At 34.9% G+C, this 19,889-nt stretch overlaps 3 protein-coding genes across 3 annotated transcripts; 2 read left to right on the top strand and 1 right to left on the bottom strand.

The window, feature by feature from the left end:
- Positions 1-88: 88 nt before the first annotated feature.
- LOC116125038 (serine carboxypeptidase II-3-like) lies at positions 89-4,085 on the top strand. The gene is made up of 9 exons (XM_031410770.1): positions 89-1,244; positions 1,366-1,739; positions 1,893-2,000; positions 2,091-2,368; positions 2,450-2,692; positions 2,785-2,903; positions 3,242-3,337; positions 3,436-3,541; positions 3,644-4,085. The coding sequence occupies exons 2-9, from the start codon at positions 1,379-1,381 to the stop codon at positions 3,791-3,793; spliced, it is 1,461 nt and encodes a 486-aa protein (XP_031266630.1). The 5' UTR covers positions 89-1,244; positions 1,366-1,378; the 3' UTR covers positions 3,794-4,085.
- Positions 4,086-7,981: 3,896 nt separating this feature from the next.
- LOC116125040 lies at positions 7,982-9,137 on the top strand. Its single transcript, XM_031410772.1, has one exon. The coding sequence runs from the start codon at positions 8,051-8,053 to the stop codon at positions 9,041-9,043; it is 993 nt and encodes a 330-aa protein (XP_031266632.1). The 5' UTR covers positions 7,982-8,050; the 3' UTR covers positions 9,044-9,137.
- A 6,218-nt stretch (positions 9,138-15,355) lies between these two features.
- LOC116125035 (zinc finger protein ZOP1) lies at positions 15,356-18,724 on the bottom strand. The gene is made up of 5 exons (XM_031410767.1): positions 18,570-18,724; positions 17,812-18,012; positions 17,272-17,353; positions 16,208-16,303; positions 15,356-16,075 (listed from the first exon to the last, which is right to left on the bottom strand). The coding sequence occupies exons 1-5, from the start codon at positions 18,576-18,578 to the stop codon at positions 15,702-15,704; spliced, it is 762 nt and encodes a 253-aa protein (XP_031266627.1). The 5' UTR covers positions 18,579-18,724; the 3' UTR covers positions 15,356-15,701.
- Between the last annotated feature and the right edge of the window lie 1,165 nt (positions 18,725-19,889).

The raw sequence follows: 19,889 nt of genomic DNA, 5'->3' as shown, positions 1-19,889 counted from the left end.
CAAATATGTAGCAGTTTTTGCTTTGTTATTATGAGCACAACATCCCAGAAATAATTGACACTGAAGGATCTATCTTCAAAATGTGTCGTAGGAAAATGTAAAGCAATTTTTCTTCAGTAAAAGCTTGTGTGCTTCATGACCTTAGCAGTGCACTAGATTTTGCTGTATATTTGGTTTCAGTTACTGTATATCACTAGATTTTGCTGTATTAACTTAATCAGCTTATTGAATGGAAGCTTGTTTGATGCCTTTCCCTTTGTTAAAGGAACTTCCAGATGATTAAAAGTGCTTTCAATAAAGAGGCATCCAATGCTCTAGGTTGTTTACAGCTGTAGATGGTGGTGGCTGTTATAACAAGAACAAACAAGTTTAGCTTTTAGATGATAAAGGATAATTGCTTTTACAAGGTTTTGATTTTGAAGATTAGGTTTCTGTCATTTCATTCAAACCATGCACAGGTTTAGCTTTATTTGCATGGACGACAAATCGTCTGCTCTTACGAAATATGGATAATGTGTCGGAGCCCAACTTTCAAGATAAATTACTTGTCGTTTATTCTTTCCAAATGTAAAATTTCTTACCACTCAGGATCTTTGTTCCCATCTATTCACAATAGATTTTAACAACGCCGGTATCTTTGAATTAAAAAATAAAAAAAGAAAAGAAAACAAGAATCTGAAGTTAATGTAAGCTAACCTGCATACCATCAAACTGAATGAAAACAACCATTAGCCTCAGATTTCTTAGAATTTTGAAGGATCTATCGATTGTGATGGTGAATTTGTGACCCATGTTTTTATTTTTCGTTTTTCTAATCGGGAGTGTTCGGATCAGTTTGTGTATATCTCAGTTAATCTTCTGTGGTTTGGAAGTTAACAACTGAGTAAACCTCCCAGTGGTCACCTCTATTAGGGGTTGTGGTGAATTAAACTCAGGACCTCTTAAGAGTCTTAGTTGATCACTTGGCCATCCAGTGATGGTTTGTGATCCACGTTTAGAAATATCACTAGTGCTGTCTTGTCATTTTAGCATCTTTGAATGAGTACCAAAAACAAACAAAAACATACAGCCTATATATAGTTCTTGTCCCGCATTTGTGTCTATGTCAATGGCAAAACTTGTTTCTGGTCTTTGTCCAATTGTCTGTGTTCCGGTCTGAGTGAAAGGCATATTTACTTAAAATAAAGTCATAACAAGCACATCAACATTGTAATCAAGAAAGAACAAGCTGACAAGAATTTACTGTAAGATAGCTCATTGATTTCTTAGTCAATATTTTTGTTGACCAATATGATCCTTTGTTGAGAAAGTTGTCCTTAATTTCTTAGTATAATCTGTGCATTTGATGGCATTTGATGCTACAAGTGCTGCAACAAATATGAAGTTAGCATTCTCTTTGCTGCTGCTTTCGAGCCTGGAGGCCTTTGCAAACTGTGAAAAACATATGAATGATCCTCTTGGAGAATTTATGAAGGCTCAACGAAAAGGGTGGCATGCTGATTATTCAGATGCAACTGTGGAATCGGAGGCAGATTTTTCAAGAGTGTACCTTGGATCGCATGATGGTTTGAAAGAAGCTGATAAAATCGAAGTGCTTCCAGGACAACCCGGTGGAGTTTATTTTGATCAGTACTCAGGCTATGTGACAGTTGATCCAAAGGCTGGCAGAGAGCTCTTCTACTATTTTGCTGAGTCTCAGAATTCTTCTTCCAAGCCTCTTTTATTGTGGCTTAATGGAGGTAATTTCTGTCAAATTGCTGTATGGCAATTCGCTTCTTGATCCCCACCAATTAATAAATGATATGTTCACCGTGCAACACACATTTCTGGCAACGCTGCTTTCATTGTTCCATAGTCGTGTTTATTCATGGTTTCATCCTTTAAATTAGCAGGTCCTGGTTGCTCATCTTTTGGATATGGAGCAATGATGGAACTTGGACCTTTTCGAGTCAACAGTGATGGAAAATCTCTATCCCTTAACAGATATGCATGGAACAATGGTAAATCTCCACATTGAAACCAATGTACTTGTGTTTGCAAAGAACCAACTCACAGTGACTACAATTTTGTTTCAATCTATGGCTATGCAGTGGCAAATATTATCTTCTTGGAATCTCCAGCAGGAGTTGGATTTTCTTATTCAAATACATCAGCCGACTATGATTTGAATGGAGATAAACACACAGCTGAAGATTCGTATACCTTTCTAGTCAATTGGTTCAAAAGGTTTCCCGAGTACAAAGCTAGAGAATTCTTCATTGCAGGAGAGAGCTATGCAGGTCATTATGTGCCTCAGCTTGCTCAAAAGATACTTCAGTTTAACAAGATCACCAACCAAACTTTCATCATCAACTTAAAAGGAATAGCTGTGAGTATTAGCAGCCAAGACATTCTTTATTTAAACATGTTAAAACTCTTGCATTTTGACATGAAATAATGTGATGTCCAGATAGGTAATGCTTGGATTGACGCGGAAACTGGAAACAAAGGAATGTATGATACTTTCTGGACACATGCTCTCATTTCTGATGAAGTGAATAAGGGAATAAACTCCAACTGCAATTTTAGTTCCAACAATAGCTTGTCAGATGAATGTGATTCTTACTTAGATCAAGCACATAAATCTCTAGGCAACATCAACATTTATGACATCTATGCTCCTTTATGCTCTTTATATTCAAACACCTCTACGGTACATTTTTCTATCTGTTGTGCACTTCACTTATCATCTGATATAATGTCTTTTGAGTGTACTGAATTTCTGCTCTTTGCTATTGTAATCAGAAAGTGGCATTAGATCCATGCTCAGAATCATATATCACCTCTTACTTGAACACACCTCAAGTGCAGAAATCACTTCATGCTAATGTTACTGGGATTCCAGGTCCATGGGAGGTTTGCAAGTATATATATACACTTCCTGAACTTGATCATTTCTGTATATTCTGCATTTAGCCATTTTTTTTATTTTATTTTTTTGGTTACCGGGGGTGTCCGGGCCAGCTTACGTGCACCTTTGACTAGTCCCCCGACCTTGAACAAGGCTTTCGAACAGGACAAGTCTTACGGTCCGTGGTTAATAATATTAACAGCTGTTCTTGTGATCTGAACCTGAGAGCACAGGGATGGCAAACCCTTTGGCCCCAAGCTTTACCACTCGGCTAACCCATTGTTGGTTTTTGCATTTGCCATTCATCCTTTGTTTACAGTATTAAGTATTTTTAATGGTGATTCATTTCAGCTATACTGTGCTAATTGATTGGAAAGACAGATCATCAACAGTCTTACCGGCCATTCAGGAGCTGATGACAAATGGGATAAGTGTGTACATCTACAGGTATCATTTTACTTGCTGTCTCAGTTAATTTGTTCAGGAATTTGATAGTTCAACAATAATGATCAATATGTGATCAATTCTTACTCTACATGATGCAGTGGAGATACAGATGGCAGAGTGCCCACCACATCAACCAGGTACTCCATAAACAAACTTGCAGATTCTCCGATGATCCCTTGGTACGCGTGGTACACCCAAGGCGAGGTAAAATAGTGACATTAACTCATCCGAATTATCGCCTTCATTATATTTTCTTAGTTTTCTGATGTTTCGGTAATCCTAACATAATTTTGTTTTTCCTGTAAGGTTGGTGGTTATGCAGTAGGATACAAGAACCTGACATTTGTGACCATAAGAGGTGCTGGACACTTTGTTCCAAGTTATCAACCTGCAAGAGCACTTGCCTTCTTCTCAGCCTTCTTGGATGGAAAGCTTCCATCCCCGCATCAAAACTAGAAAAGCAAAAAAAAAGAGCAATTATGCAGGAGTTTAAAGTTTCATTCCTTTGAAGGCTCCTCTTGTTGATTCATAGTCAAGATTACCCTGCAGTATGCAGTTCATATTCTCAATCCATTCATATATCAGATAATTAGGCAGCCATTGTTTCCCTCTTCTTAAAAACTCAAACATGGAAACCCAAAAAAGAAACAACCTTTACAATCCCGAACACGAAGACTAAGCCACAGTATTATTCCTGTCCAAATTTATGCCAAAACTTGGTGGAGCTTAGATGGTTCTATGAATCATCATCATATTCACAGGTCGTTTCAAAATGATAAAAGTCTTTGAAAATTAATTCTGTCTTTGTCCATTTCTACCACTATACCAGCTGCTGCTTCTACATATGGATTTTGATTTCTGTCAACCTATGTCTTTCTTTTAAGGCTCGGATTTATTTCTTAGGCTTTACGCAAACTTTTTTGTTCTAAATCTCGTATACAAGACCAAGTCTTATAAACTAAATCTTAAACTGACTTAATAATCAGCGGTGTGAGTTGTGATATGAACAACCCATCTTGAATTTTTATTTTTTATAATCGAGGGTGTTCAGGTCAGTTAATGCGTACCTTAACTAGTTTTTGAGACCCTGAAACTACCAGTTAGATAAGAGTTCTAGTGGCTATCCCTATTAGCATCTGAGGAAGGACTCGAACTCAGAACCTCTTGAGTAATATACCCAAAAATCTCTATCGAATCACTTGACCATCCAAAGATAGTTGACTCATCTTAAATTAAAGAAGATGCAATATTCACATGTATAATCGGATTTTTTTTAATTCAAAAATATGTTTTAAGGTCAAATTTGACGATTGAGAAATTTAGATTATGTTAAATATTATAAATATACTCACTAAGCATCATCAATGGCCATTGAAAATCCAATGATTTAGTTAATTAATAAAACAAATCCCACTTGGATTCTCTAAAGTCAAATATATTTATGAACAGGAAGTTGCAGGTAAATATTTTTTATTATGAAATAATCTGGGAAAATTATTATGTTCAATCCAAAAGGAGCATATGGAATGGCCTTAAAAGTGGAGCTAATGAACAGACAAAGAAATATTTGAGGGGCCAAAACAAAAAACTTTAGGTCACTTCATTGTCAAATTTCAAATAAATAGACAAGACAAAATATATAAGGTCCAGATTTTGTTCTTGTATGCCAAAACATATCTCAAATCCCTTATCTATTTATGATTAAATCAAATCTTTTTTTTCTTTTGTATTTTTGTTTTAACTAGAAATAAATATTTTTCGTTGTTAGAACATAACCATTTGAGACCGTACGCCTTAACCACACATCCTAACGCTCGTCCTATTAATTGAGTTACCCATATTTCTGAATATGTGTATGAAATAGGTTAGTTGCAATGTGAGAAAGGGGTTCTTTAATATTTAACATAGTTTTAGTAAAAATATATATAATTTATATATGGCCCAACAACTAAAATTGGTCAAGTTGTAGATTAATTAATTTATAAATATAAATATAATTTCCTTAACTAAAATTATTGATAGTTTAGTCATTACACAACAAAATTTAGACTGAGACAAGTGTTTTATAAATATATATTTCGATTAAAATTATACATATTTTCGTCAGTATTCATCATATATTATAATTCATTCCAATTCCCCCAAGAGAAGACTCCCCAGAAAAGTAAATAAATCTTGCAGAAGTCATCTGAATATCCGTTTATAATGAGACAAACATTTTATCATTTATTATTCTTTGTTCCTTGAAAGATTGTAAGGTGGAATGGTCATCCGTAGATAGTCCAAACGGTTAGAATAAATTGAAAATCATAGTTTTAGCTTCGATTTTCCATTTGAGTATCTATAATTTAAGACGAGGGGGCCGTGGTGGTCGGTTGCTCCTTGATTACGGAAAAAAAAAAAAAAGGGTTTCAGTTTCCAATTTGGGTTTGTAAAACGAGCTTGAAACTAGTGGTGTAAGAACCGAATTCATCGAGTTGAGGGCTGTTGGTGAAGTCAAGTGTTAACCAAATACACAGAACAATGGCTGTCTAATTGCCTCCAATAATCTATCTTTTTATACAAAATTAACATTTTAATATGTATAATTAAGGGCCAATCTTAGCTGACCACTCACCCCTTTTAAACATCACAATCAAATCCATAATAGTAGAGTATAAGAAAAGATATCAACAAATTAAAGGTATTTACATGCAAGCAATCAAATTTCATTGGCCTATATACTAATTAATTATTTAATCAAAACAATTAATCACACCATTAAGAAAAGAAAAGTTGATTCCGCAGACCGACTCCCCATCACGATTGACGTAGAGCGCGACGTGGGGAGTTCTCATGTTGATCACGTCACGCTTCATGTCAATTGGGATGGAGAGTCGATATGCAAAATTGATAAGAGTAGTCTTACTTAAAATTTCACTTTCCTTTCTCATATGAATTTATTTAGATAAAAGAAAAGAGAATCACACCATTAAGAGAAGAAAAGTATTACACTTATCGATTCTGCAGACCGACTCTCCATCCCGATTGACGTGGAGCGCGATGTTGGAAGTTCTCATGCCGACCACGTCGCACTTCATGTCAGTTGGGACAGAGAGTCAGTATATAGAATTTATAAGAGTAGTCTTACTTGAAATTTCACTTTCCTTTCTTGTATGAATTTATTTAGATAACAGAAAAGAGAATCACACAATTAAGAAAAGAAAAGTATTACACTTATCGATTCTGAAGACCGACTCCCCATCACGATTGACGTGGAGCACGACGTTGGAAGTTCTCATGCCGACCACGTCGCACTTCATGTCAGTCGGGACGGAGAGTCAGTATACAGAATTTATAAGAGTAGTTTTACTTGAAATTTCACTTTCCTTCCTCGTATGAATTTATTTAGATAACAGAAAAGAGAATCACACAATTAAGAAAAGACAAGTATTACACTTATCGATTCTGCAGACCGACTCCCCATCCCGATTGACGTGGAGCACGACATTGGAAGTTCTCATGCCGACCACGTCGCACTTCATGTCAGTTGGGACAGAGAGTCAGTATACAGAATTTATAAGAGTAGTCTTACTTGAAATTTCACTTTCCTTCCTTGTATGAATTTATTTAGATAACAGAGGAGAATCACACCATTAAGAAAAGAAAAGTATTATACTTATCGATTCTGCAGACCGACTCCCCATTTCGATTGACGTGGAGCGCGACGTTGGAAGTTCTCATGCCGACCACGTCACACTTCATGTCAGTCGGGATGGAGAGTCGGTATGCAAAATTGATAAGAGTAGTCTTACTTAAAATTTCACTTTCCTTTCTCCTATGAATTTATTTAGACAAAAGAAAAGAGAATCGCACTATTAAGAAAAGAAAAGTATTACACTTATCAATTCTGCAGACCGAATCCCCATCCTGATTGACTTGAAGCACGACGTTAGAAGTTCTCAAGCCCACCATGTCGCACTTTATGTCAGTCGGAATGGAGAGTCAGTATACAGAATTTATAAGAGTAGTCTTACTTGAAATTTCACTTTCCTTCCTTGTATGAATTTATTTAGATAAAAGAAAAAAGAATCACACACCATTAAGAAAAGAAAAGTATTACACTTATCGATTCTACAGACCGATTCCCCATCCCGATTGATGTGGAGCGCGATATTGGAAGTTCTTATGTTGACCACGTCGCACTTCATATCAGTCGGGATGGAGAGTCAGTATACAGAATTTATAAGAGTAGTCGTACTTGAAATTTCACTTTCCTTCCCTACATGAATTTATTTAGATAAAAGAAAAAAAGAATCACACCATTAACAAAAGAAAAGTATTACACTTATCAATTTTGCAGGCTGACTCTTCATTCCGATTGATATAGGAAGTTCTCATATTGATCACGTCGCACCTCATGTGTCAATCAGAACGGAGAGTCGGTATACAGAATTGATAAGAGTAGTCTTAATTAAAATTTCATCCTTGTATAAATTTATTTAGATAAAAGAAAGAGAGAATACTATAAAATAGAGAGATAATTACGGGGTGGCTAATTAGGAGGATGGTAAATCCAACAAAACTTGAACATGTGGATTGCAAAAGTAATAATTATGTCACACGCCACAGTTGGTAGATTTATAAAGGCGGCTTCTCCATTTCTCTTTCTCTCAATTCAATTCAATCTCTTCTTCCTTCTTCCTTCTTCTCACTTTCACTCTGTTCATTACCATGGAGATGGAGGTGGTGATGCCGGTTCCTGCTACCGACTTCAATTTTGATAGTACTTGTTCTTCGCCTTACATCACCGCTCCTTCTAGTCCTCAACGTTTTGGCAACTTCTTCTGTAGTGCCCCCACTAGTCCCTCTCGTGTCCCCTCCTCCTTCTATCGTGACCTCAACAACCACCATTCTTCTTCTTCTTCTTCTTCTTCAACCAAACTCTTCAATGCTGAACAACATCACAGCAACAACAACAACGATGATGATGGTGAAGATTTTGAGTTTAACTTCAGCGGTCAACTGCAGCGAACTTCTTTATCAGCCGATGAGCTCTTTGATGGCGGCAAGATTCGACCTCTCAAGCCGTCAACTAATCACGAATCATCATCAACTTCTCAGAAAATTAAAGATCCTGAGAAAGAAAATATGCAGCAGCAACAACGTGGCAGAGAAAGAGTTTCGATTTCAAGCTGTTCTCGTAAAGGAACTCGATCTTTGTCTCCTATGAGAGTCACTGACATAATATACGAGCAAGAAGATGACATTTCGCCAACTGCAAAGATTATTTCTTCCACAACCGATAATAATAACAACAATTCAGCTAAATCTTATGCAGCTTCAATCCTCTCCGCCATTTCATTTTCAAAGAGTTACAAAAAGTGGAAGCTCAAGGATCTCTTATTGTTCAGAAGTGCTTCAGAGGGAAGAGCAACGGGCCCGGATCCTCTCAGAAAGTATTCGGTTTTGTCCAAGAATATTAACAAAGAGCCAGAGGATGTGAAGAATTCGAGCTTCAGGTCAACTGATAGCGCCGGCTCAGTTTCCCGGCGGAGAGGAACGGTGTCGGCTCACGAGTTACATTACACGGCGAACCGGGCGGTGTCTGAGGAGTTGAAGAGGAAGACTTTTTTGCCATACAAGCAAGGATTGTTGGGGTGCTTAGGGTTCAACCCTGGTCTGCATGACATTTCCAGAGGTGTTGGGTCTTTGCCACGTGGATGATTCAGATTTCTCCATCTGTTTCTCTCTTGATAAATATAAATTTTATATGATTCTTTTGATATATATATATATATACATATGTTTTTGGTGTTAATTATATATATCTCTGTATATTTGTTCTTTCTATGGTGTCTCTACCCATGAAATGGACTCAAATTGTATTATTTATAACAGGACATGTAGAAAATTACAGAGGGTTTCTCAAATCAAAACCTGTTTTCTCTTGGTTTATGTGATTTGGCAATTAATGTACATGATAAATTTCAGAGATTAATTCAGCTTCAAAATGTGGCCAAGGTTTTAATACTATTCTTGTAGATGGCTTGTAAAAGAAGGCTCTAGCAAAATTTGATTTTGAAAATTTGAAGGAGGCAATGTCAATCTGAAGTATGTGGTGGGCAAAGTGAAGGGGGTTATTAAAGTAGGCTGAATTTTTTGACATTTCATAACGGTTCTTCTCCAACAAAATATAATTTTTTTTTTCCAGTTTACACGTACTTTAACTAATATGTTGGGACCCTGAAAGTTCGACTAAATAATCATTTAATGATCACCCTTATTAGCGTTTAAAAGACTTGAACTAAGAAGCTTGGAGAACCTCATTTTGTTATTTTACCATTTAGCTATCCAATTATGGTTAACAAAGATAATGTTGTATAACTTGAAATCAAATAATTTAAATTTGCAAAGAATGTTATTTCAAAAGGGTAACATTAAATTCTAGAGCCATTTTTTCCCTTTGAATAGTTTAATGAGAGGATTCCCAACTAGACAGATCTGGTGAAGACTTTAAATGCATGGAGAATGATAGCGGGAACATGACTTGGTGAAAGAAATTAAAGAATATGAAAGAGAAAAACACACACATGGGGGCTTGAAAAGAAAGAGGAGAGAAAGAGAGATAGAGAGAGATAATTGTATAAAAAATTAATGATAAGGGTGTGGAATAATCATGGTAATGATGAAATTAAACAGTGTAAAGTTGAGTAATTGGTGTTAGCAGTCAAACAAAAGGTGGGGGATTTTATATTTGAGAATCAAATGAAAAAACAGATAATCCAAACTATAGCTAGCTAACAGATACACTTAGTGTTTGATATGGTTCATAATTTGCATGTAGACATATTCGGAGGTCGGGTTAGATTCGGATAAACTCAAATGAAGTAGAGTTTTTTATTATATATATATTATGTAATAGTAAGAAATCTGATGTAATCAAAGTAGAGAACGAGAGTCGAATTAAGGTAAATCAAATATACTATTTATTTTTCTGTTTTCTTTTATTGTATCTGTTTGGCTGTAGTTTCAACACCTAGCTACTGCCTGCTGCTGCTGCATGTTTTTATGATCATCATTTCTCCATCACTACAAACCCTAATTATGAACTGTTTGCCAAAGGAGGGAGGGCTCCTGTTTTTGTTTTTTAAAAGTATTGTTGTAGCCTCAGGCATGTGTATATGTGTTAAGCTATAGGGCTTCTGTTTGCTGTACTCAAAAGTTGCAATGAATGGAGAGAAGAAAAAAGAGGAAAGAAAGTGGACATCAGATTCCCAGAAAAACCATTTTTTTAATATATTTTTCCAAGTTCATAATCAAATTAAACAAATGGTTAACCATTAATTTAATTAAAAACAGTTTTAATATGTGGAATGGAAATATTCTTCCCTTTATAAGGTACAGCTTATTATATTTGTTTAAGTACCAACTAGCTCAGTTGGCAAAATCTTTAATAATGTAGAAGAGATGTTTAAAATGCTTCTGCAGAAAGTGTTTTTTTCTTCTTCTTTTTTTTCTGCAAAATTGCTTGAGATTGGTCCAGGATAAGCACTATCGATCAGATTCAGCAGTGCTGCATGCATAATATCATCATAACGGGACCAAATTTCCAAGACCATGATGTGAATTGTGAAATGCATTGGTCCAACGCTTTGTTTTCACTTCTTCATGTATACTGCAGTCTAATTATATATACATATATGCATAAATTTACAGCAGGCTTAAAAGAAGAAACTATTATTAAAGGGGTTAAGATACATATCATTAATTAAGTAGAGTGTGATACTTTTTCTCCTGGAGTTTATAATCCTGTAGGCAAAAGAAGGGGCGACCAGCCATCAGCCATGCAAACAAAACTATATCTTTATAGAAAGTCTAGTAATGTCCACTATACAGGAGACCCACATAATATCCTGTAATCATGCTTACTTATCTTTATTCCCTTTAGAGGTTCTTCCAGTGAAGGAAGAAGAAATTTAGCCATGGCCATTGCTTCCAATGCAGTTCAATTCTCCTTACTAACGTCTTGAATCTTTTATAATTCAGATCATACAGAGTTAACTCTTGCATGCAAGAATTCACAAGATTTTTAAATTTTAATGATCGAAGAAGACAAAATTTCACATAAAATCAGGATTTTAGATTCGATCTTAATTCCCTTTATTTCTTAGAGGTTGTTCGAGTAAAGAAAAAGAAATTTAGCCACGGCCATGGCTTCCAATTCTTCATACTAACGTCCTGAATCTTTTATAATTCAGATCATACAAACAAAGTTAACTCTTGCATGCAAGAATTCACAAGATTTTGACTCTTAACGACAGAAAATGACAAAATTTCACATAAAAATTCAGGGTTTTAGATTCGAGCTTGATTCATTATAGTGATCATTTAATTTTATGTTTGTATATAAGCCAAAAACTTGTCTTATTTATGAAAATGATAATGGCAATGATGGTGGATGATGAATTGGGTGTTGGTGAGCAATTTTGTGTGTACATTTCTCAGCCTTGCATGGTTGTTGGTGACAATAATAGCAGTTAATTTCATGATTGTGATGAGTGGTTGTGTGTAGTTACATATATAAATCTAAATAATATGGTCAAAAATCTACAGTATGAATATGGAGTACTGATCATTTGATGGTCATCAATTCATCTCAATTGCTTCAAACCTGTTCTTCATTATTTATACTAATAACTTCTCATTAACATATTTCAGTCAAAAAGAATACAAAAAAGGAAGTGTATTCATTCATTCTTTTGTTTTGTAAACGGATTTAGGGACATTCCTAATTATCGTTTTTTTATATATTCATTCATTCTTCTCTCGTTGTAGATTCAACAACTCACTCGTGGATTTGAGTTTTTTCTAAATTGTTTAATTATCATAAAACCCCTTAGAAAATATCAAAAAGCCTTTCTCCTAAAAAACCGATGAAACCGAACTATATCGTATCAATTTTTTCGGTTTAGTTATTAAACTAAGAGTAAACGACTTTTTCCCACCCAAATAATGGGTTTAATGACACTTTTCCACCCACAGACATTTAAAATACTACTTTCCTACCCAAATTTATATTCTGTTTCTGATTTTGGCATTGTTGCAACCCTACACTACCATCATTCTCTTCCTCGATCATCATTCACCAAAACCCCTCAAACCTTATTCCCGCCAATCGTCGGCAATCGAGCTATTAGGGTTTGTACAGCCGCCCATCTCAAGTCAAATTCTGATTAATCCCAACAACCAAAATCCAACCTTCCACCACCAAAAGACTCGTCGACCTCCTCTCTTCAAAAGCCCCAACAGTATGAAACGAGTTTGCTCTCTGTTCGCAGACAGAATATAAATTTGGATAATAAAGTAGTATTTTAAAAGTCTGTGGGTGGGAAAATGTCATTAAACCATTATTTGGGTGGAAAAAAAGTCATTAACTCTTAAACTAATACGACAAGGTACAGTAACACATGCTTTTTCTATAAATTTTCGTTGAATGATATGGTTCTATAGGGCAAGGTACAAGCTGTAATTCCAGTAGTGGGAGAGTTTTGATTCATGAAATGGTTTAAGTGGTGGCATTATGTATAATTGCTTGAACCCTTTTTGAAATAAAAAAAAAGTAATACTACACTAACAACCATTTCTCACAAACTTTCTCTCACAACCTTGACGTAGCAACTCGCAATTGGTCAGCTCACAATTAATTAGTAGAACCCATGTGAGACCCGTTGTGAGCTGATCAATTGCGAGCTGTCACGTAAAAGTTGTGAGAAATGGTTGTTTGTATAGTATTATTCATGAAGAGTAATATCGGTGACTAAAATGTAAATGTTTTTGGTGACTAAAATGTGCGATTCATTTTTCTTTTTCTTTTTTTCCTGAGCTGCTTGAGTCATCATATCGTGTTCCTTTGCTCAGTTTCTCTACACGTTTAGAGAGAGCTTCTTCATCATCAAATATTTCTTTCCATTGACTTGGAATACAAACTTTTTGACTCATTTTGTTCTTGAGAAATGCAAATTAGATCGAATTACCAGCCTTTATTATGGCTGTGTGCTTGAGTAGAAAGCAATAGGAGAAACAAAGAAAACACTTTGAAAAAGTTTAAAAGGCCAGTCAAAAGTGACTCCATATGTTCATCGTTTCTTATATTTTACATGTGTTTGGAAGTCTTTATGGTTAGTGATAAATTTCTCTTAAATAATCAAAAGTATTGTGACTTTATTTCCAAGTGTTAGGTTAAATTAATGAAAAATTTCTTCATTTCCATTAATATACAATTAATGCTACACCGCCATCATCATACCGGTCTTCAAAGCTAGGGGATTCAAACCTGAAACCGTGTACCTTAATCAGAGAGATTCGAACCTAAAACCTTGGAAATTGGGGGAATTCGAACCTGAAACCGTATATCTTAAACAAAGGGATTTGAACCTGAAATTGTGCGCCTTGATTAGACATCGTAGCACTACTCCTTGTTGGGATATTGTGGCTTGTTTTTCTATTTGTTCTCAAGTAAAATTGTATGTCTTTAGGAAAACTCTTTAATAAATAATACAATTCTAAATAAGAATAGAATTATGAGAGTCCTATTAGGAATTGAAATATAAATCCTATTAGGAATAGAATATCCCATATATTACCCATAAATATAGGGGTGAGACCCAATTTAAGGTTATGAGAGAATGTGAGAACACAGAGTATTTAATATAACGGTTACTAATCACTATGGGGAGAGTGTCTTAGAAATTAGGGTTGTTTCCACTCTAGGTACTTGGTTGAGCGTGGTTAGAAACTATGATATTTCCACTCTGTTTTATATACCGGGTTTATGGTGATGTGTACCCTTGTATATCGTGTTCATGAAACTATAGTAGATTTCTCTCATCCTTAGATGTAGGCAGGTTATGTCAAACCACATAAAATATCATGTCTCTTTGTGTGGTATAATTTATTCTTATGTTATTCATTTCGAATGTATTTTTTTCGCTGCACGATCTGCTAACACTCCTACCACTTGAGCTACCCAAAGGTGGGCTATGTGACTTACTGATGTTCTTTTATGTATCCATTTAGTGTATGTTTATTTTTTATTTTAAGTAATGTGGGGGGTATGTCTTCTGGGTTAGGTTTTGCTTTCCTCTTTTCTTTTCATTAAATAAAATTTCTTTGAAAAACTTTTCTACCTTCATATTGCATTGGATAAAAAAATGTCGTGCAAAGCTGAAAGTCCTCTTACCATATAACACGTTTAGAAATTTATTGTTAAAAGTCACAGCCGAAATCTTTGATTTTACAAAGTCGTCGCGTTGACGAAGTCAATATTTAACACTTTAGAAATAAATGGAGGTTCGGTGAAGAAGAGAAGAGGTCCTCAGTTGTTGTGTTAGGAGCATTAGCATAGAAGAAAAAAAATATTTCCTCAAAATATATATAAAAAATACCAAAATAAATACATATGATAAACTATAAAATTAGGGATGTTAAAATTCTGCCCGACAACAACCTTAAGGGGTTAGGCCGATGTCCGACAATTAAGAAGGTTTACTCCCTTCATTGAGTTTTTCGATTCAAATCTTGGAATCATCTATCATATTATGACTTACTAGATTCTTTAAGTTGGTAGGGTGTTCAATAGATTTTAAAGATTAGTTGATGTGCACACAAACTGATCTAGATACCCCGATTACCAAAAAAAAAAAAAAAAAAAAGACTACCCAATCCAAGATATAGAATTCCCGAGTCTACATCTGGACCTGGGTCTAGGTCCACTGCATCAATGTCCAGGCCATGTCTGGGCCTTGGAAATCAAGCGCAGCTCGGAATATTGACATCCCTAGGGAAAATTTTGACATCATAAATTGCAAGGCCGTTTCTAAATGTTTGACAGAATCAATGTACACTCCACAGTCCACATTCAAAAGCCTCAAAGAGAGATGCCTCTGCCACCATAAGCATAGGCCTTAACAATGTTTAATTTCAATGTGTAAAGAAACAAGCCTCCTTGACACTATCAAGCTATTTCTGAGAACAAAATGAATCCATAGAAGAATAGTCTTCAGTTTCATGTTCAAGATGCACTTCAGAAAGAAAGAAGGCTATTGAAATGATTCCAGAACTATAAGGCTTGTTCTAGTATTCTTTAGATTGTAATGTACAAACTGTAAGAGGGGCACTACTTTCACCTGACCCGACGGAAACAACAATTACATTTTTAAGAGAGAGTTGCCAATCAGACAAACAGTTATTCGATTACATTTGCGAAAGAAAAATCATGATAAGAGAAATGGTTTCTCTCAAGCATAGGAAGTGAATAATACCACACCCAAGCAAGCCCCCCCTTGTCAATGAGAGAAATGAAGGATTCTTGCGCAGTTCTGGATCAACGAGACTGGTACAGACCGAGCAATGGTTTCTCTCTCTTTTCGACTCTCTTCCTTGCAGCCTCCCTAGCTTTAAGTGCCGCTGCTTCTTCTGCATTTACGGGCTTTGCTTTCTGCTTTGGCTTATTATCTTCCCTCTTTCTCTTGCCAACAGTTACCGATGATGGAGCACCTTTGACAGATCTCAATGGATTTAGTGAAGCAGAAACAACAGGCCCTGGTGCAGGACCAGTTTGACCTTTCACAGAATCTTTATTTTCCTTAATTGGTCCTGCTCCTGATGCTGGTAATGGACCTTTCATCCTGGGTTTATGTTTGGAATCCACAGAACTCTGAGCTGTGGCATATGCCTCTTCCTGGGTCACCCACTTGGCTGTTTCATTTATTTACAAGTAAATTTAAAATGCAATGTATAATTTGAAAGGATATCTTAAAGAATAAAAAGAGCTCCAGATCAGAAAGTTCAATTTTAAGAGGTCAAAAGTCCAATTATATGACCCCATACCTATAGCATCAGAATAGTAAAAGCCCGATTTTGGGTCATAGTAAAGGCCGTTGCTGGAATTGAAGTAGTAGCCCGAAGTGCCATCATAATCCCATTCTGTCATCAGTGAGCTGTATCAGTTTGAAACTAAGATGATCAAGAGAAAAAATAACCACAAAACACTTATATAATCATACTTATTGAAAGATTTAAAATTAAATCAGAAGCATATTTTACTTGATTAAACTGATGTCAGCCCTGAAAGAGATTCAAGGTCCACTTGATTCATGGCCTGACTCTTTTACAAAATGTTGACTGCACAGAATGAAGCAAAGCAGGACTTTGCAGGCCTATTATATGGTAATAGAAGTCAACCTAAAAACATAAGGTAATTGTAATCTAACATGGTTAATCTACCAGAGGAGTAAAAAATATTATTACCACTGGATTGCAAATGAGAAATGGCAGTAGATTGTTGGGCTTTTCAAGCTCAGATTTTTCAAAAGCCAACCGAGCTTAAATTAATCATCTGTCTGGAAAAACTGTAGCTTAGTCACCAGCCTAAAGCTAGTCAATGAAAAAGCTTCTCACAAATAAGTTTGTGCTATTAGTGAAAGTCAAACCTACAAATGCAAATCAGTAAACAAAATCGTATGATAACTTTTCTACTTTTAAAGCTCTTTGTGATTTGATGATTTATGGGATATTGCCACTGGAATCACATGAAATCAGACTAAACTATTCTTGAACCTCAACAGAAGACAAATGTGTATCTCAAGCTTGACTTGTTAAGCAACTGAGCCTATAACTAAATACACAAGCCTGAGCAAGTGGCTTAGTGAATCAAATTTGAACAGTCAAGTTATTTGCAAGAAAGCTCAGTTCAATCAAAAGTAGCCTTTTGTGCACAGTGCACCCAAATGGTATCTAGGATCACACAACCTCATCACCAGACCTTTTCATTACAAAACAAGACATGAGTCCTTGCCATGTATGAAACATAATCACAATAGTCTATATTGTCAAATCTCGTCTTGGTACTAGAGCTAATAATTAAACATCTTGGTGAAACTATAGATACTTACTCTCTTGATCATCTAAAGCATCGGCATTAGAATCTCTGGACTGAAGATTAGCTACATCCTTCTGATAGCTACGCTTGGCTTTCTGGCAGATGTTGAAGATCAAAGAAAATAACAGTCAAGCTTAGAAAATAAAAATAAAGGCTTATTTACTTTAGTACAATTATATATTCAAAGGAGTTCTCTAACCACACTCTTGTGCAAGCTATTTCCCAAACAATGTCAAATTGTTTTTACCACATTCTTTGTTATCCTACTCTTGAAAACTATGTTGATTTGGGTGGTATAACTAGCCCATGATTTACAATGTCTGAGAACATGATTAAATAAACTATAATAAGCCAAACTGTTCAACTCAACAAGACAACTTTTATATTTTGCCCCTCACATATCTAAAAGTAGTACAAAATCTTTCCATCCATAGACAAGCCTATCAAAGTTGACTTAACTTGATGCATGTTCAAAGTTAGAACCACCATCTTTTGAAAGAAATGTGTAGATCTAGTAATTTATCAAAATGAAATGCTCCTAATAACCACTTACTGCTTCAATCTGTTCAAGAGCACGGGCTGCTTCCTTTTGCTCCTTATCCTTGGCAGCATTCTCTTTCCTCATATCAGCAAGCTTCTTGCTAACATTTTCCCTATGACGTTGACCAAGCTCATGGTTTCTAATGCTGGAAGGATTATTTGATATGTAGATTTTGCAGAAGTCGCACCATTTATTACCCTGGCTGACCCAATACTGAAAAAAAGAAAAAGAAAGAAAAAAAAAAAAAACAACGAGAACCAAATAAGTTCATTTCTAGCTCTTAATTGTGTAATAGTAGAACTGTAATTGAAATGATGAATCTAACAATATATAACCTAAATTAAATGCTCATAGTAGACATCAAGGTAAACTAAATTCTCAAAGAGCAACAATGACAAGAATCCTAGGATTCCAAAGTGAATTCGACTCCCATTCACAGCTTAAAACACACCAAAATAAATAAAAATCAAATCAAATAAAAGGAAAGAGAATCATAATTGTCTAAGATAACCAGTGAGCCCCTAATCAGGCCAAAAGCACTAAATAAATTCTCGGAAATCAAATAAACCTCAAAGTCTTAGTCTTTTCCCAATTGATGTTCTAAATTTGAATTACTCTCGCCAAATCAGAAACTTCAGAGCATCAATTTCGATTTTCTTTTTAGTTTGAGATACATTAACAGCCAGAAGAACACATATGATGGTGGGGAAAAAACAAAGAGAACAATGATCGAGTTCATCATTGGAAACAAAGATGGGAGTAAAAGATACCTCAGTCATGGCTCCGACTTAGATTGTTGGCGATGCTGATGGCGAGAACTTGAAGAAAAGATTGTTAATTTTACAAAAATTGACAGATAATTATTGAAGAAATTGTTCTAAACCCTAAATCTCTTATCTCTCCCTCTCTATCCAAGTTGGAGCAGGCAAACCGAGCGGGCTTAGTTCAAAATACTTCAAATTGGAAGAATCGAATTTGAATCGGACCGGTTTAAATTTGTTAAGCCACCACTAAACCGTTTACATTATTAAAATTTTGATTTAATTAAATTAAGGCATTTTTTTATTATTTTGGACTTTGGAGTATAAATTACCTAATTAAGTTTTTCAAAGGTTATATATATATATATATATATATATATATATATAAAGAGTAGCGGATCTAAAAATTTCTGTTAGGATGGACCAAAATAAAAACTAATTACATATAACATTCCTATTCTATTTTTTTAGTTAAAATTGTCACAAAAAGAACAAAAATCACATACTATTTTTTTTTTTTTTTAAATTCATGACCCTCAATAGAAGGATACCTTTATCTAAAACTGACACAAGCGGATAGATAAATCTAATCCACAAAATTAATTTTGAGTAGTGTTAGGTCTACAACCCTCGCTGTGACAATTTGTTATTGGTTAACTCGTGAAATAGGTCATGTCTGCTTGTCTGGATCCCATCTACTCATTTGCGAGCTAACAAGTGATAAGTTACCAGAGTTGTGAACCTAACATTATTTAATTAATTTTATCTATAAACAACATTACTATGGTTAAGATAGCAACCTAACATATATTTATTCATTTTTTATTTATTTAAAATTTGGAAAATATTTTAATTTTAAAGTAGAATTGAAAAATTGATATCCAGATATGTTTGGCTGCGTTTATTTCTCTATCCTACCCAAAATACATATTTGTTTCTCTATTCTCAAAATCTAATCATATTCTATTCAATTATTTTAAAATCTCCTAGCTTTGTTAACTTAACTAAACACCCCCTACAATAAAACATTAAAAATTAACAAAACACCCCCCAGCCACCCTCCGGTGGTGGTGGTTGGATGTCGGCATTTAATGGGTGGGTGGGGGTGTTTTTGTTAATTTTTAATGTTTTTATTATGGGAATGTTTAGCTAAATTAACAAACCTAGGAGGTGTTTGTAATTTTTAAATCATATTCTCATAATAACAACCAACTCAACTTTTTCAAAAATACAACTTAAAATAATAAAACAAACACAATTAATATTTGAAAACATATTTGACATAATATATAAAAATAAAATAAACAAAAAATTCTAAATTATATAGAA

This window comes from Pistacia vera, unplaced genomic scaffold, assembly GCF_008641045.1.
Source record: "Pistacia vera cultivar Batoury unplaced genomic scaffold, PisVer_v2 Contig159, whole genome shotgun sequence".
NCBI classification, from domain to species: domain Eukaryota; kingdom Viridiplantae; phylum Streptophyta; class Magnoliopsida; order Sapindales; family Anacardiaceae; genus Pistacia; species Pistacia vera.
The sequence above is the reverse complement of the archived record's forward strand: the minus strand, read 5'-3'. Positions and strand labels throughout refer to the sequence as shown.

Coding starts and splice junctions, on each gene's coding strand:
- LOC116125038 (XM_031410770.1), top strand. CDS start 1,379: ATGAAGTTAGCATTCTCTTTGCTGCTGCTTTCGAGCCTGGAGGCCTTT. Junction 2,693..2,784: donor TATATTCAAACACCTCTACG/GTACATTTTTCT, acceptor TATTGTAATCAG/AAAGTGGCATTAGATCCATG. Junction 3,542..3,643: donor CGTGGTACACCCAAGGCGAG/GTAAAATAGTGA, acceptor TTTTCCTGTAAG/GTTGGTGGTTATGCAGTAGG.
- LOC116125035 (XM_031410767.1), bottom strand. Junction 17,354..17,811: donor CTCTTGAACAGATTGAAGCA/GTAAGTGGTTAT, acceptor AACATCTGCCAG/AAAGCCAAGCGTAGCTATCA. Junction 16,304..17,271: donor TGCTTTAGATGATCAAGAGA/GTAAGTATCTAT, acceptor CACTGATGACAG/AATGGGATTATGATGGCACT.
- LOC116125040 (XM_031410772.1), top strand. CDS start 8,051: ATGGAGATGGAGGTGGTGATGCCGGTTCCTGCTACCGACTTCAATTTT.